Source organism: Cupressus sempervirens, chromosome 11 (genome assembly GCF_028749045.1).
Source record: "Cupressus sempervirens isolate cs-2001-9-10 chromosome 11, ASM2874904v1, whole genome shotgun sequence".
Classification (NCBI taxonomy): Eukaryota; Viridiplantae; Streptophyta; class Pinopsida; order Cupressales; family Cupressaceae; genus Cupressus; species Cupressus sempervirens.
Window position 1 is genome coordinate 282,871,210 of NC_143128.1, and position 17,030 is coordinate 282,888,239.

The 17,030-nt window shown below is 35.3% G+C and overlaps 1 protein-coding gene across 3 annotated transcripts in view; it reads left to right on the forward strand.

Annotated features, from left to right (window-relative positions):
* LOC149529210 (Tetratricopeptide repeat (TPR)-like superfamily protein) overlaps positions 1–17,030 on the forward strand; it is a 185,194-nt gene that overhangs the window by 89,989 nt on the left and 78,175 nt on the right. For 2 of the 3 annotated variants that reach the window (XM_089811601.1, XM_089811602.1), the window contains exons 7-14: positions 3,597–3,806; positions 4,326–4,538; positions 4,649–4,771; positions 14,825–14,908; positions 15,022–15,072; positions 15,152–15,247; positions 15,779–15,919; positions 16,038–16,118. In XM_089811601.1, coding sequence (XP_089667727.1) covers positions 3,597–3,806; positions 4,326–4,538; positions 4,649–4,771; positions 14,825–14,908; positions 15,022–15,072; positions 15,152–15,247; positions 15,779–15,919; positions 16,038–16,118 — 999 coding nt within the window. The remainder of the gene's footprint in view (positions 1–3,596; positions 3,807–4,325; positions 4,539–4,648; positions 4,772–14,824; positions 14,909–15,021; positions 15,073–15,151; positions 15,248–15,778; positions 15,920–16,037; positions 16,119–17,030) is intronic. The other variant, XM_089811603.1, reaches the window with a different exon arrangement.

Here is a 17,030-nt window from a genome sequence, read left to right on the forward strand (position 1 = left end):
CTCGGACTTGGAGACTTGAAAAATGTTGCCACCTAAAACCATCAAAGACAACTACTCCTACTTGCTAAAGCAATAGAGGGGGTCCCCATTTGCAATGGGATGATGGTGTGAAAACCATACAATAGGTATTTGTTGACAGGGATTACAGAGGGGAGTCTCCACTCTATTTCTCTTTTTAGAGAAAATAATAAGGTAATAAAGGAAAATTATTTGATTTACTAGGAGCGTGAAACTTGTCATGTCTTTGACAACTCAAGGATACTCCATTCTGATCAGTGTAGAGGTGAGGTTCACTTGATGCACAATGCCTGCCTTGATATTGATAAAACATTGTCTTATGATAATCTACTTTCGAGGTTGATGCTGATCACATTTTTAAGATGAACATGGATGGTGTTTGAGATCCTAGCATCTTGTTAGGATCCCAGACAGGCCTTGTAAAGGAATCTTTATGGGTGTACATTGTGAGGAGTGGATATAGTTTTACATTTGAGACACATATATGATATTTTCTGGATGCATAGTCCAATAGCACATGAGACGGATGATTTATATGATGGCTTATCTTGTTCATAGAAAGGGGGCAAACCTTGTGAGCTTGTAGAATGGCTTCCATGTGATGTTTTTGTTATTGCAACATCAGATGTCGTCATGACAGGGTTTCAGTTTATCAGATTTTGCTGATTTTATTGGTGGTGATGACATTATAGGAGTTGGTGGTAATGTAGGTACATTAACACAATTGTATATATGAGATTTAGGTGGAGATGTGATTTCTCTTCAATTTAAGTAGACCGAGCTTCCAGACGAGAGATTGCTTGGGGATAAGAAATTTTAGGTAGGGTTGACTAGAATGTACCCATTTCAGCTCATCATGGTATGTCATTTGGATTAAGCCTATATGTGGCTCTTGTAGGCTAAGCCAGAAAAATACTGGGTCTTAGAAGTAGAGGGCAATTCCCATTTCACAGAGCAATAGTATTCTAGATTGCTCCTTGGGTGGATCAGTTTGGCACACTTACTATTGCTAACTATAGTAAGTGTTTATTTTAGGAAAGAAGTTTTTAAATTTTTGGCAGGGTACCTGAACAAATTGGTGATAATATTGAGGTTTGGCATCTTTGACAGTAGTTATTCAAGGATGACTTTTTATATTAATTCAATGTTGAGGAGTTGCTATATCTTGCAGGGCATTTCGAGTCATGCTCATTTGTCAATTGGCTAAGTGGAATGACTTTGTTGAGTACATTAATATTATTTATCATTAATAAAGTTGCTTTATTAATGTTAAAGTTATTATAAAGTGATGATATAAAGTTATTCAATAAGTGGTGCCAATTGACTTAAATCTTACATCAAATGAATATTATAATAAGGGGGTCTACTTATTATTTTCTTAAGTCAGTGCGAGACAACATCAAAAGAAAATATATTTAATGTTTAAAAAAATGCAAAGGCTTTGTAGATTTGGCATCAAGTATATAAAGGCTTCATTAAGTAAATCAACCATCATTAGAAATAATTTTGTTGACTTTGTTTCTGCATGAGTTCCTTTTGGGAATTGGTGCAATTTTTTGTAGCTTGGAGAAACAGGGATTTCTTCTAGGATTCAACATTTGAGGTATTGAAATAAACACTGAAATCTGCTAGAGAGAGTGGCTTATCTCAGAGCTACATGTGTGCTTTAATTGGTAAAAGGAAGTTAATAGTTGCAAGCTAATTCAAAGGCTAATTGCAGAACCAATCCATAAACGGCCATTATTGAGTGGATCACAGCTTTTGGATGGCGTTTTAGGGGATTTAGTAGACAGCCGATCCTCTTTATATGCCCCATCTAGTGGTTGACGTTTGACTTCAAGGGAAACCGTTTGTGTTTGTGGTGTTAATTTGATCCAAAAGTAATGTTTGATGAATTTTGAAGGTATTTTTTTGGCAAAGTTCAAGGCTGCGTGTGGTGTTGGTTCCCTATAGTCTATAGGTTTTCCATTACTTGTTTACAATTGCAAATGAAATGCTATGCTACAACTTATTATATTTCAATAACATATAATTAGTCCCACTAACGAATGTGCAATCCTTTGAAATTGATTTCATGTCTTTTTTGCAATAAATTCGAAACATTTATATCTTCCTAAAAGTTCAAGACATTGCAAAAACAGCAAAATACTGTCAATTATTAGTGTGGTTAGAGATTGAACTAGCAGGCCTCATTACATGTATAGTGCAACTAGGGGTTGTGCATTGATGCTAATTCTGACAAATTAACTGCAATAAATCCAAACATTTACATTTTCCTAAAAGTTCAAGACATTTCCAAAAACCACCAAAATACTGCCAATTATTAGTGTGTTTAGAGATGGAGCCAGCAGGGCTCATTACATGCATAGTGCAACTAGGGGGTGTGCATTGAGGCTAATTCTGACAAACAAACTGATTCCATCGATGCTCCCATTGAAGACCAATATGATGATTTGTAATGATTTTCCTAGTGTAGTTAAAATAATTAAACTATTTTTGTATTTCAAACTATTTTAATTTTCAATTATTAGTTGTTTTTAATATTCTATATTATGTGCAATTCATGGCTGTGTGTGCGCGCACGTGTATCTGTCTATGTTATGACAACTAGATGCTCTCTATGGAAAACAATATTAGGCTTTCTATTGATTTTCCATGTGCATTGCATAAATAGAAACTATTTTGATTTATCTTTGACATTTGACATTCAATTGTCAATTATTGGCTATAATGAAAAAAATTGGAAGCCACCAGATCCAAACATTAACTTGCAGGCCATTTGGAGGAATGTTGCCTCAAACAACTGTTAGTTTTCTTTGTGCAATGTTGGCCTTGTAGGCCAGTTCAACCCGTCTTAGAGCACCTTTTTAAAGCTAAAGTATTACCTTGTGATGTTTGCATAGTTACTAGAGTCTAGAACTTCATAATTTGGGTTTTAGGTTTTTTCATTTCTACTTTTGATAAACTCTCCACTAAAGTAATTCTTATGCAATTTAAGTTAAATTTATTAAAGATTTATATTCCATTTGGAGCTTTTGTTGTTGAATGCAATGGTATATTTGCTTATGTTACCCGTGTCATAAAAAAATCAAACTCTTTATTGAATTCAAAATACGTTGTTAGTTAGCTACTTTTACCTGTTTCATTTAATAGATACTGTTGGCCATTCATGCATTGTTCTAACTTACGCTTCATTGATTATTTTCAGGTGCTTTAATTTTACATTATATTTTGTCTTTAAAAATTAGAGGAGTGCAGTGCATGACAATTTGACAAGCTATCCAACGAATTTCTGTGAATACTATTTGTCATCCTTTTATGAACTATGTTGAAATCTTTCTGAGAACTGGGTTTATCCATATTTACTATTTAGATTCCTCAAGTCTGTCTTTCATCTGGTTCTATTTTTATTTCTCTTCTTCTGAGGCTGTTGCAGGAATTTGCATGTGATAGTTTGTTTCTTTTATTGATTCCAATTCTTGTATTAAACAATTCCATTTCTGTGTCTTGTTTAAAGACTTTTTGAGGAATATGTACATTTCTTAATTCATTTAATTCTATTCTTGTTTTATTAATAGGGGCAAATCAAGATTTTTCTTGCTAAAGGATGTTGTGAGGAAGCAGAGTCTAAACTTGAGAACTTGCTTATCATGGATGTTAATAATCACTGGGCACGTGCAGAGTTAGGTTGGCTGGTATTTCAGAGAGAAAATCTTGATGATGCTCTTCGCCTTTTGGCTGAAGCAGTGAATATGAATCCGGGTATTGCAATCTATCATCATCGGCTGGTAAGGGTGTAGGTCATTGCTTATGAGAAAATTATTTCCATATCAATAATTTTAAATTATTTTTAAATCAAAGAGATGCTGATTGGTTGTTTAGAACCCACTATACGTTTTTTCGCCTTTTCGCTTAAGCATGGAATGAGAATCTGGGTATTGAAATCTATCATCAGTGGCTGGTAGGGGTGTAGTTCATTGTTTATGAGAATAATATTTTCATACGAGTAAGTTTTAAATCATTTTCATACCAAAAAGATGGGAGATTGGTTGCTTAGAACCCATTATACATCTAATGTTTGTAATTTCATCTTTGGTGCTAATATTTGTTCCCCTTAATACCTTTTGGATTTTAATCTGTTTACATGTGGCATATTGTATTCTGTTGGTCAGCTTTTTGTGTTTTTGAAGACGTGGTTGAAAATTCATTTCATTTTAAAGAAAAATAACAATGTATTACTCTACTTTTCTTTGATCAACAGGATATTGAATTAGTCATTTTTAATATTCATAGATGGGTATTTGCAGGGCATCTTATACTGGAAAGCAAGTGAAAATCTAGACATCTACAAGGAGAAAGCTGTAGAACAATTCATCCTAGCAGTTAAGTTAAATCCATCTGATGGAGATGCTTTCCGTTTTCTGGGGCATTATTACAGTCAAGTTACAAAAGATATGAACAGGGCTATAAGGTGTTATCAGAAATGTGTCACACTCAACCCCGAAGATTCAGAAGCGGGGGTATGGATAGACATGCATATGCACTTCTCCATCCTGTTGTCATGAACAATATTTATTAATTAATCTGCAGTTATGCTTTAATTTGCACTATTATTGGGAATTCTTATCAGGAAGTTTTATGTGATATTTTGGATTCTGCGGAACGGGAAACCTTGGAAGCATCTATATGCCATGAAGCTTCCCAAAGCTCCCCCCGAGCATTTTGGGCCTGGCGTCGAATGGGTTACATTAAGGTGATTTGGATGTGTTTGTACATATGTGAGACACTTAAAATCATTGCAATTGTAAAACCATCGTTACTTATGATCATTGCCATGTATCATTTAGATTTTGTACCCATGTGGTGATGGAATCTAAAAAACACTTTTGTTTTGAAATATCCAACCACTATTCTGAAGGTTTTTTCAATCTTGATGCACTTTTGTAGAATATTAGCAGTACTTGTCGGTTACATTTATTTTTCCATGTATCCATGTAAAATATTTACTGCTCCAGCACCTTAATTGATCTTGGGTTGATTATGGATTATATTAATCTTGTTTTGAATAAAATTTATACATATCTATCAATCTTGCTTTTAGTAAAATTTAAACACCTTTACATTTAAAAGAGGGCAGTTTCACATCAATCTTGGCAACAAGGAGATAGAAAATAATGGGGCTGAAATTATGTTTACAAGACTATACTCAATTTAAAACTCAAAAGCTCCATTTTAGACAAACGAAGTGCTGTGAAAAGGTCATGATATAAAGAAGCAAATGGGACATAACTATAAAGCACATAAATAAAGCATATTAAAGCAGTTAGTACATATAACTCACAAGACTAAAATATGCACTTTACTGTTTAGTCTAGTATGCTGGACTCTAATCCAGAGCACAATTGCATTGAGAAATTAGTATCCATCAACATCTGCTTCTGGCATTGGGGTGTCTTCTAAGTCTGTCACTGTCCACTATCCTGTAGACCCGGTTGCTTGGAATCTCATGGATCTCCTTCTTGTATAAATTGGCACATAGTAGCAAATATATTCACGTGAACATTGAAGAACAAATGGAATGGAGATGAAATTATCTGGATTCAAGAATTGCTAAACCCCTCCCTTAAAATAGTTGGATTGAACATAGCTTGGCCATTGGTTGGAGTTCACAAGAAAAAGATATCACGATAGACTTGAGTGACTTGTTTTGAGAATATGGATAAATATAGTTGTGTGCGATCTATTGTATATACTTCTGTAAGATTTTTATTTCTGTTATCTTTCTTATTTATTTATAGAAATTAGTTTTTCATTACAGGAAGACTGGTTTTGCATGGACCAGATTCCCTATTGCAAAACAAAATTCAGAGAAAGAAATTAGACACTAAACACCTGCTGTATAACAGCGAAACAAGAACAGTAAAAATAGTGGAACAAAGCCCCAAAGTCCTTTAAGAATTTTCTTCAAGCTTTTTTATGCATGATCTCCTCATTGATGCTGCAAACTATGTTGACAATACTGACAATAGGGGTGGCTACTTAACCTTTCTTTGAAGTTTTGTGGCTAGGCCAGGGAAAGAAACTGAATCCTAGCAGGAACATTCTTCTTAGATTTAACACTACCAGTGGCGGATACTTAGGTACCTTTGGATAAATCCTGTGGAGCTTCCGCTTGAGCATTCAACTTCTTGAGGCCTTTAGAACTGTTCTCCATGGCCATACGATTAACAACCACAACCTCCTTTAATTTATTCTGAACAGTAGAAATTAAGTCCTTCAAGGTTTTGATCCGAATTTCATGATACTCTCTCAATGGCCTAATACCTATAGCTATTTCATGAATACTGGTCATCACTTTATCCATATCCTAAATAGGTAGAGTATGAGTAATCCTTTCCTTCAAGACATTAATCTCCATCACTATCCACACAAAGCGTTTTAGCTGTCCATGATCTCCTTTATGCTTTTGTATATTTTCATCATCTCTTGAACATATGAGTCCTCCTTGGTAGGGGTATCTTTACCTAATTCCACTGAAATTTCAACATGAATACCCACATCATCTATAATTGTGGGCTGCAAAACAGGGGAATGCAGATTAGGGTTAGTATCCTTATGAAAATTCTTTTCAAGTTTTTTGATTCTAAAGGAATTTCTCCCACCAATTGGGACCTAATAAGGGCGTTGTCCCTTCCTTTGGTAGACAAATAGGAAGAAACCTTCAATTTACCTTTGCCCTTCCTAATATCATTTGGTTCAATAGAATCAGGCACAAAACCCTCAGGGTAGGTATAATTATCCAAGTCATCACCGTTGATCACCACAAATTTTTGGTGGGCTAAGATACTCCTTTTAGGTTACATGCATCTACCCAAATGAAAAAAAATTCTTCATTTGAGGGAGCATCCTTGAGGTTTATGGAAGAGTCATCATAATGGTGGTGGATGTTTTGCTCAAATTCAATGCATTCTTGGGTGTGGGGTTCTTTTGGTCAGACAACGGCTTAGTATGCTCTATAATGAGGAGAATCAGACCCTTATAAAAAGGAAGAAAAATACACTTATCATGCCTAAAATGATTGAGAGTAACAAATGGCAGATAAAAGGGCTATAAAATTTGTCATCTAAGGTTACTTAGTGCATGATAACCTCGATAATGTTTGGCCATGGAGCCTTGATAGAAGATCTTTCATACTCACCGTTCGTGGTTATTTTAACTTTGTCCCTCTTCTCGAGTAGAAAAAAAATCCCAAGGGCTTCATTCACACTCTTTCTATCCCTACAAAATGTCCTTTTCACTAGGGTATTTGAAACTTTTTTAATTATTTCCTTAGAGATTTCAAACTCCATGCCATAAACCTTTTGCCCACCCTCCTTCCATCCTTCCACAAAAACCTCCATCACTTGGGGATCAAACCATGCAACTTCTACATATTCATGTTTTAATATACTATAATATCCCCTCTTTGGAATGAATCTAATTATAAATAGTAATTAAAATATAAGAATTAATAAATAATAATAAAACACAATATTCCCAAACCACCATCCATTGTCCCTAGGCATCGTGAATGATCTTTGGCATCATCTAGTTTCCAAAATAAAGACAGTGCTTTGTGAATTCTTCAAGGATATTTCACACCATGATATTATGAAACAAGGACGCTGAGTGGTATTCTCATTGATTGTGCTCAAGTTGAAGAATGTTGAGTTGCATACATGGGAATAGTTTTCTAAGTCACCCCTACAATAGAAGTTTGAGTTCATTAAATAACTACAGAAAAGAATACCATCGTAAAGGTCATCGAATATAACATGGAAATTCTATTCGAACAAATATATCCCAGAGGTAACGTTAAAGACAGAGATCAAGAGAGAATGACTGTTATTGCCTTGAGTGTTAAGTGTAGACTTGTAACAACAATTAACTACATAGGACTAGTCAACGATTACTTAATCGATGAAATCAGCAACTTATGGCAGTTATCAGTAAGTCAAGAATATTATCTCACTAACTTATTCAACTAGCGAATGTGTTAATTGATAGCAATTATCGATAATGAAGAGGCACAACCATGTATTGTTTGAAGGCTGGTCATATGTCAATGGATGTGCTGAGAACCATTCTAATCACATTAAGGAAAACACAATACTTGTCCATGTTGACGATGAAAGCAATACAACTACAATGATGCCAACATCGTCAAAATTGGGAAAAGCATGATGCCAATCACGATTTTAATACAATTATGTCTCAACACAAATGAAGGGATGCCTTGGTTCACATAGGTTCCCTTTTCGGAAGTAGATATAAACATTAGTAATCGAGAAAGGAAAGAGGCGTTGTACAAAACATAGCTATTGAAAAGGAAATCTACAGTAGAAATTACGGAAATCGTGGATCAGATAACAATTGATTTCAACAACATATATATACAGCCTGTATAAGCGTATTAAGTAGAGCAATGATCTTAGTGATATAAATATATAATTTGTTAGGTAAGTATAGATATCTGAAACTCGTATTAGTGAGTAAACAAACATAATCAATATATATTTATATATATTCAAAATATATAAATTAAATAATTAATAATTGTATACAGAAATTATATTTCCAATCCTATTACTATTGTATTTTTAAAAGGAAGTTTGAGAAGTTACTAAGGAGGGGCTTGTATGAATCCAAGCAATGGATCTTTGTCCCAAGATAGGGTGGGGATTAGTGTCCCTAAGCTCCTTGCGGGCATAGTCCCAAGAAAGGCTAAGGGATTGGATCTTTAAACATTGAGGGAGTACATTGCAAGCATCTAGGTTAGATAGCACCTACTCCTATATTTGAGCTGAAATAGTTATAAGGTTGAATATGAGTGTTAAAGATAACTTAAATCTAATGAGATGAATGGCTAATCCTATTAGGAACATTACAATCGAAACTCTAATCAGGAAACATAAGCTAAATTAAGTCAAGTTCCAAAAGGGGACATTACATTTACACCTAAGTTACCTAATGCTAATGCTGGTGCAGGGTCCTGATGTGTGGATGCATGTTTTTAATTTATTTTGGGTGTGTCTATGTATATGCTATAATTTATATATTCAAAGAAATGCAAGAAATAAAAAAAAAAAAATCATTCCATAGCATGATACTTCACTATTGGTAGTTCAACTACAAACTTCACAAACACAAAGTGACAAATATTCAAGTTGAAATAACTAATTAGTAAATTACTCAAGTTCAAGATTCGGATGCAATTTGAATTACAAAGTCAAAATTTAGTTCATGATTCAATGTTGAGCAATCAAGAGTCAAGACTTAAGATTCAATAATCAAATTTAGTAATTCAGAATCATAAGGATTCTCAAAAAAATTACATTCTCATCATCTCCATTTGCTGCATGACTTGCAAGTTCCTTTGAACCAAACATGGTTCCACTTGTGTTAGATGCATTTGCCATGATGCTATCAACATCATCATCTGTGATTATAGTAAGATCCTGAAATGTTGCATCCAAGTTTGTACAAGCAGGGGCCTATATCCCAAAGCTTGGTTGACCCTTCCTTGTATCCGTCCTCCTTACATGACAAAAGATGCAAGTTGGTATGTATATAAACCAAGTCCTTATCTTTCTTTAAGCCCAAACGGTTGCACTTCACTAAATGGATATAGGAGTATGTATGTACTCCAATTCCATTCAACAACAAAAGAACTTGCAACCTGGGTAGTGTTCATAAAATTAAACATACAAATGAAAAGCAAATTATCGAATGTTATGTACAAATGAAAAGCAAATTATAGAATGTTAAACACTAAATTGAAGAATACAATTGTTGAACAAAAAAGGATAAAAAATGTGAGAGGATCTTGATTGTAATAGGTTGTTGATGCTTGAATGGTTGACCATACATGTACCACCATGTGATAGCTCCCATGCCATTTTGGTCCTTTATTGCATATGGAGTAAGTTTTGATCCCGAAGCAAATAAGCCAAATTCTAGCCTCACCTTTTTGTGCATTTCATCATATGGGAAGAGTCTTGCAAATGCATTGCAGCACCCAGCAGTAACTTCATCTGCATATTGTGCAACTATACCTGACATAGCATGTAGTTCCTGGCTACAACACCTTGGAGATAAGACATATGCAAGGAGGTGCAATGGGGTAGTCATCTTCTCCCAATGATGATGAATGATTGCTTCCACATTGCATAAGGCTTCACATTCTGTGGAGTCATTCTCATGTGCTTCTATGGAAAGCTTTACCTTTTCTACCATGGTGTCCATGCCATCGTACACAAACCCCAAGCAAGGTGAATATGTATTAGCAAAGTGTAGCATAGTCATGATAGGCTTGATGAAATCCAATACAAATCGCACATGAGCCCACCAACTGTCATCCAAGACCAAAGCCTTGACTGTTTGGGTTGTCTCTAAATTTGAGGCCTTCTATATACACCATTGGCTAGAAATAACCATTTGGCTCAATGCCTCTTGCACCTTGAGGAGTCGTCCCATAATAATAGTAAGAGATGCAAATCAGGTCTTAACAATCTAAGAAAATTAACAGGTGACGATAAATATTAAGCAAAGTTATATGCAAGTAACAATTTGAAAATTGAATATGAATATAAAATTTATTTAAATTAAATAAATATATGAAACTAACTAATTACAATTTTAAATTTACGTTCAACAACTCCAACTTGGAGAATGATCTGAATATGGATTGTGACGTGGTGGCTTGTTGCAAACATTTGTATCTCCTCTCCCTCTTAGTATATTTACTTCACCCAGTCTATTTGAGTGCCAATTTGTTGCATAACCAAGTTGAGAGTGTACAGTGCATGGTGTCCAAAGAATGTGGTCATATCCAAACTCCACCAAAGCACCCACACGCCTGCAATTTTTGGTATTATTTGAGATCACCTAGACCACATTCTCACTACCCATCATTTGTATTGCCTCAGTGAGCATTCTGGAAATGAATTGTGAATCCTTAACTTCTCCTTCACAATCAACTGCCCTCAAAAACATTGTCCCTTTTGGGGACATTGCAATCATGTTAATCAATGTCCGGTTTCTTGTATCTTTCCATCCATTCAACACAATAGTTATATTGGAAGTTTTCCAAGAAGTTCTAATTAGCTGAAGATATTTGTCTATATATATCTTTTCTTTTTGCAAAAGAATAGTACGCATCTTTTCAACCCTAGGACTAGTGTAATTAGTTGACGCTTTAAGGATCCTTCCAATATGGTGATCTTACCAAGTTGAAAGGAAGACCATTGGCATAAACACAATGTGCAATTGCTTCATTGACAAGCTCTCTTGCCTCCATTTTTAATGCTTGATCCAGTTGACCTCTTTTGTAGGTAAGAACTTCTACTTCTTCCTCTTCCTCTCCCGGTACATGTACTTGCAAGAATGGATGTTTAGAGGATACAACATGACCAATGAGCGATTTTAGGTTGCTCTATCTGGATGAAGGTCTATAAAAACTTGTTTTGTTTTTTAACTAAACGATGAACATCTTGTTCTTTTATAAATCTTGCTAATTGTGCATCGCTCATCCTTTTTCCATCTTTGCTTGTTTTGCACATTGCTATTCCTTTACCAGTAGGGCCCATAAATTAGCTTTGATCTGATAATATGAGTTGCTGAATGGTTTACTATGACATACATTGCATTTCCAAATGTATGACCCACCTCCTAAAACTTGTGATAATCTTTTTGTGTGTCTACATAAATTTGACAACCAATAGTGGCCATTCTTGTGCAATACAAACTATGAATCTAATATGAAAAAACTAAAATAGAAATATTTAAATAAACCATGAACATCAAACATACAAGTGCAAAATATGATACAAAAGTATAAAAAACCATAGCTAAACTTGTTACTTCATTTCTTTAAAAAAAAAGGAAAAGAACCTCTAAAAATTCTTCATCTCAAAAAAACTAGTAAAAGATCTCATTAATGGGATCAAATGCTTACCTTAGATGCTTAGTGTTTGTAGAAGCTATTTGACACCCTACGATTCAAAAATATTGACCTTGCTTTCAAAATGCAAAAATGGAGACCAAATTAGAAGAGAGCCCAGCTGCAAACAAAATGAAAAAAATAAACAATGAATGGCCTCTTTTAGGGCCGTCTTAGGGTTTAAGAGTGAAAAGGAGCAAATATAGAATTAAAAAAATGAATTAGGCACATGCATATTAAGTCATTGAAGTCACTAGGTGTCCAAAAATAGCGTGGGTGCTATCTAGGTATGTCCAGGTGCTGTTTGGGTGCGCTTGGAAAGTTGGAAGCATCCTGTGCACACCCACAGTGGCTAGGCATGCTTCCTGGGCACACCAATGCAGCATCCAAAAGCACTGGTGCACTGGAAAGCACCAAAACCCACACCTGGGCATTTCTCAGATGCACTGGTATTTTAGATTTACACTCACAATGACCTATACCTACACCTATACCTATATCTATACCTATACCTATACCTATACCCTATACATATGCATATACATAAAATGCTTCACATTTATTCATGCACGGGAACTGCAACATATTTTTATTATTTTTATCTTTATAGGTCTAAAGTGCTTTGTCGAGGCCTAAAATCAGCAGCTACTATTATATTAGGTGTTTTCTTTGTTTCTAGCATGTCAAAATCACAAGAATATTGTGGCTGTCCCTGTCATTATAAAAGGCCCTGGAAAATGCTAATATATTGTTTCACATGACAAGGTACTTGAAATGTAGTCATAAGTGGCAATACCAGGGGGCAACTTTTACTTCTAGGAAACCCTCCTCACCTGGAAATCCATGTCACCATGGTCTTACAAAGATAATCAAGGTCTTGTTTGAAGCATTACCTTAACTAATCTGGAAATCTTCTGACAGCTATTGTGACCCAGTTAAAAAATTTGATAAATCAAGGTAGTCATACTATTCAGACTACTTGGCCTAAATTCATAAATAAAAATGAAATAGGATCACCCGTACCACCATCAGAGCTGCCCAACAAGTTAATGACAGATTAAAAATCTTGTTGATATTTTATGGGCTCCTACCTAAAGTTTGGTATAGTTATTTTCCACAGATATAGGGATCAAACCAGATAAAGACAGTTAAAGAACAAGCTACTTATGTAGCATGTGTTCTTGAATGGAATGTACATCCTTGATGGAGCATTCTACAAGCAATCATTCTGTGCTGACATTGTTAAGAGGCACGTCATCCTTTCTATTTGACCTCCATAACTCAAGGGAATGGTCCTCATACAGCCTTTATCACCCACATGATTAGTCCAGGTGTTACGAGCTTCCAAAGACATCTGCATAAGAAGATTATTAGCAACTATGTGTTACTAATTTTACAATGTTTTGAAGGCTATTCCACCTTGTAAGATAGATTTAACATTTTGGTGACATTGTTATGTGTGCCTTTTTTGACACCTGTCAGAGTCTTATTGAGATTCCCAACCAACGTCAAGATATCCATTCCAGCTGGGAAATCCTTGATAAAATAGCTGTCTTCCCCAGAACTGATCACCAATGGATTTGGTTTTCTGCTTTACCCTTCAGGGTTATCACTTTTGGAGCTGTTTCATTGACAACACAGTCAACCATCTTTAGATTCCTGTGCCTCTTTGAACATCCAACCTTACCAGAAGCCTGTTGTGAAACATTGATGTACCATCTCTCTGCTCCATATTGAACTATTAATCATGTTGAAGTGGGGGGTGACATTTAAATTCCCATTCATGATAATTGACAGGTGGTGCAAAAACCGTTTTTCTCTCAATTTAAATCACCTTCTTTAGTTATCCTTATGCCTGAGTCAACTTTTAAGTATTCTGTCTACTAGAGGTAGATAGCTGGGCTGAAGTTCCAATTTCTAATAGTATATTTGTGGTTTGTCCTGTTACAGGAACTCCCTCCTCCAATAATGTAATGTCCATTAGCTTGATTTGTAGAATTTTGTTAGTTTTTGAAAAGGGAAAGCTGGTGTTTGGGTGAGTTTGAACTGTAGCCTTCCTATAGTCCTTGAAAATCATTGTAGAGAAACAATTGAGGAAATGCAAGACCCAGCTCTATGCTTTAACCTTCACATACTCAGCTGAGCAGACCAGCAGAAATGGAAACTGCATGCACTATCTGTATGTTCACCGTCACCAATCTCATGCTCAAGTTAAAGAAACACAACAACATGCAAGAATGCCTCCAAACCAGAAGCCCACAGGAGCCACACTGAAAACTGGAATATGTAATTGCATCTCTGCAAGCTTTGGTCACCATTTTTTGACATTATGATTGTACAATTTGCTTCTCAATTTTTAATTGGAAGAAAAACAAAACTGGAAAGCTGGTGTTTGGGTGAGTTTGAACTGTAGCCTTCCTATAGTCCTTGAAAATCATTGTAGAGAAACAATTGAGGAAACGCAAGACCCAGCTCTATGCTTTAACCTTCACATACTCAGCTGAGCAGACCAGCAGAAATGGAAACTGCATGCACTATCTGTATGTTCACCGTCACCAATCTCATGCTTAAGTTAAAGAAACACAACAACATGCAAGAATGCCTCCAAACCAGAAGGCCACAGGAGCCACACTGAAAACTGGAATATGTAATTGCATCTCTGCAAGCTTTGTTCACCATTTTTTTGACATTATGATTATACAATTTGCTTCTCAATTTTTAATTAGAAGAGGTCATTATAAGCATTGAGCTATCGAGTTCTTGATGGCTATGGTTTTTAATATCCTTTTGTTTGACTTCATATTTTTAAAAATGTTTCTTTTTCAGGTGAAACAACAAAAATGGTCAGATGCAGTTGGTAGCCTTCAGCATGCAATTCGTGGTTATCCAATTTGTGCAGACTTGTGGGAAGTAAGTTAAACGAGCTATGCAATATTTTTTATGTTAATCACCGGCCGAGCATTGCAGGTTTAAGTATATTGTAAATCCATGCAATATGATTTTCAAAATCTTCTGTATTTCAGGCTTTAGGCCTTGCATACCAACGACATGGAATGCTTACTGCAGCTGTTAAGGTTAGTTATTTTCTGCTATTTTGTTTAACATGTGCAAATACTTAACATGCAAATCAATTCATATTGCTTTATTCTACAGGCATATGCACGGGCTATTGCACTTGAGGGCAATTTACGCATTTTCTCTTTGATTGAGAGTGGCAATATATTCTCATCACTTGGTTCTTATAAGAAAGTGTGTCTCTTTTCCTTGATATATATTCTTTTGTTGGAAATGCTATTTAATGAATTCTACAGTTAACTGCTTGAAATTTTCGTGAAAATGTGAGACTGGGTACACATAACCAAGAAAATTATGTAGCAGTGTTGTTTAGAGATAGCCAATAATCCATAGCATTCAAATTATATTGTTGGGAACCTTAACATCTGGTATATGTTGTATAGTTTGAAAACAGATTATTATTGTTTGTATCAGAAATGTGCACATATGAACACATGTCTGCACAAATATGCAGGCATGCAACAACCCATGAACACATCCACCCATGCACCGACCCAGGCTCATGTTTCTGCATGTGTATATTTTATCGCACACTTGAGTTTTGATTTTTGTTTATGACCGTCCATCTTTGAAATCCTAAATAAAATCTTATATTGCAACTAAAAATCAATTCTGTACCAAAATGGGCTGCATATTAATTACGATTGCATTTGTCCCAAAGGGTTATTTGTGGTTTGCGTTGCTAATGACCATAGTCTGTCTCAGGCTATTGAGCATTTTAGGCTTGCAGTAGAAAGTGCACCCCAAAATCTCGCTGCACAGTATGGCCTTGCCTCTGGATTGCTTGGGATGTCAAAGGAGTGCACAGCTATTGGTGCTTTTGGATGGGCTGCAGATCTCACAAAGGTGAAAAATTAGTTTATTTGTTTCCAAGATTTTTGGAACAAAGTTAAAGCTTCAATTTCAATTAAGAAATTCATACTGGTTTTAAGTTTTAACTTCTATTATTTTATATGAAATGCAGGAAGCATCTGAGATTGCATTTGCTACTTCTCAGTTATTTGGAAATATTGCTGCTGTTTGGAAGCTGCTTGGAGACATAGAGGTGTTTTGTTTTTGGTGGTTTCTGTGGAAAATGTTTTTTTTGGTAGCTGTACCTTTAAAAATTAGGAGTTTTAGCTTGAAAGTTAAAGTGAATCTCTGTATTTTGAGATGCAATATGATGCCTGTTATTTCCATTGGTAGTAGGATTATGTCAAAATAATTCATTAATTTGGCAATGATGGCATGCAATATTCATGATTTTCGTATTTGTTTTCCTGGTTTTGAAATATAATTCTTCTAATGCTGTGGTGTAACATCTTCCTCAATAAAATAGCAGTTCATATAAGTGTTTAACACATTTTCTCCTTTGTTTCTATTAAATGTGTACTTGTGGGATTAAGGTGTCACTTTGGAAGTGCTTCCACAAATTCAGTTTACACACAGTGGATCCAAGTGTTTAGCTTGCCATTTTTGTTTGACAAGTGCACTTTGGAATGCTCCAACCACAAAGAGTCATTGATCAAGGTGAACATGTGAGCCAAGGGGTTAGACCCACCTGACTGCTCAGGCAGGTTTGTATAAAATGATAAAACCCAAACAACTGATGGGTCATTGATTACTACTTTTTGATCAAATAATTACTTTTGGCCTGTTTGGAGGTTGCGAAATGCACAGTACTTGGAGCTGTAATCTCTGGTTTTAGTGGGCTGTAGGACCTGTTTATTCTTAAAACCAACAGAAAATATTCACAATTAAAAAGCTATCAAGGACTGCAAGAGCTTCTATATCTTACGAAGCTGCAAACACTGTAGGCCAGAGATACCTTACAAAGGGCCAATCTTTAAACTTACCACAGGATGCTATTGAAATGGGATTCTCAGAGGAATAGTGATGAATGGGCCAGCAATGAGTTGTACTTGGACAAACAATATTATTGCAAATGAGCACTCTTTGCAAAGTTAAAAACTTGATT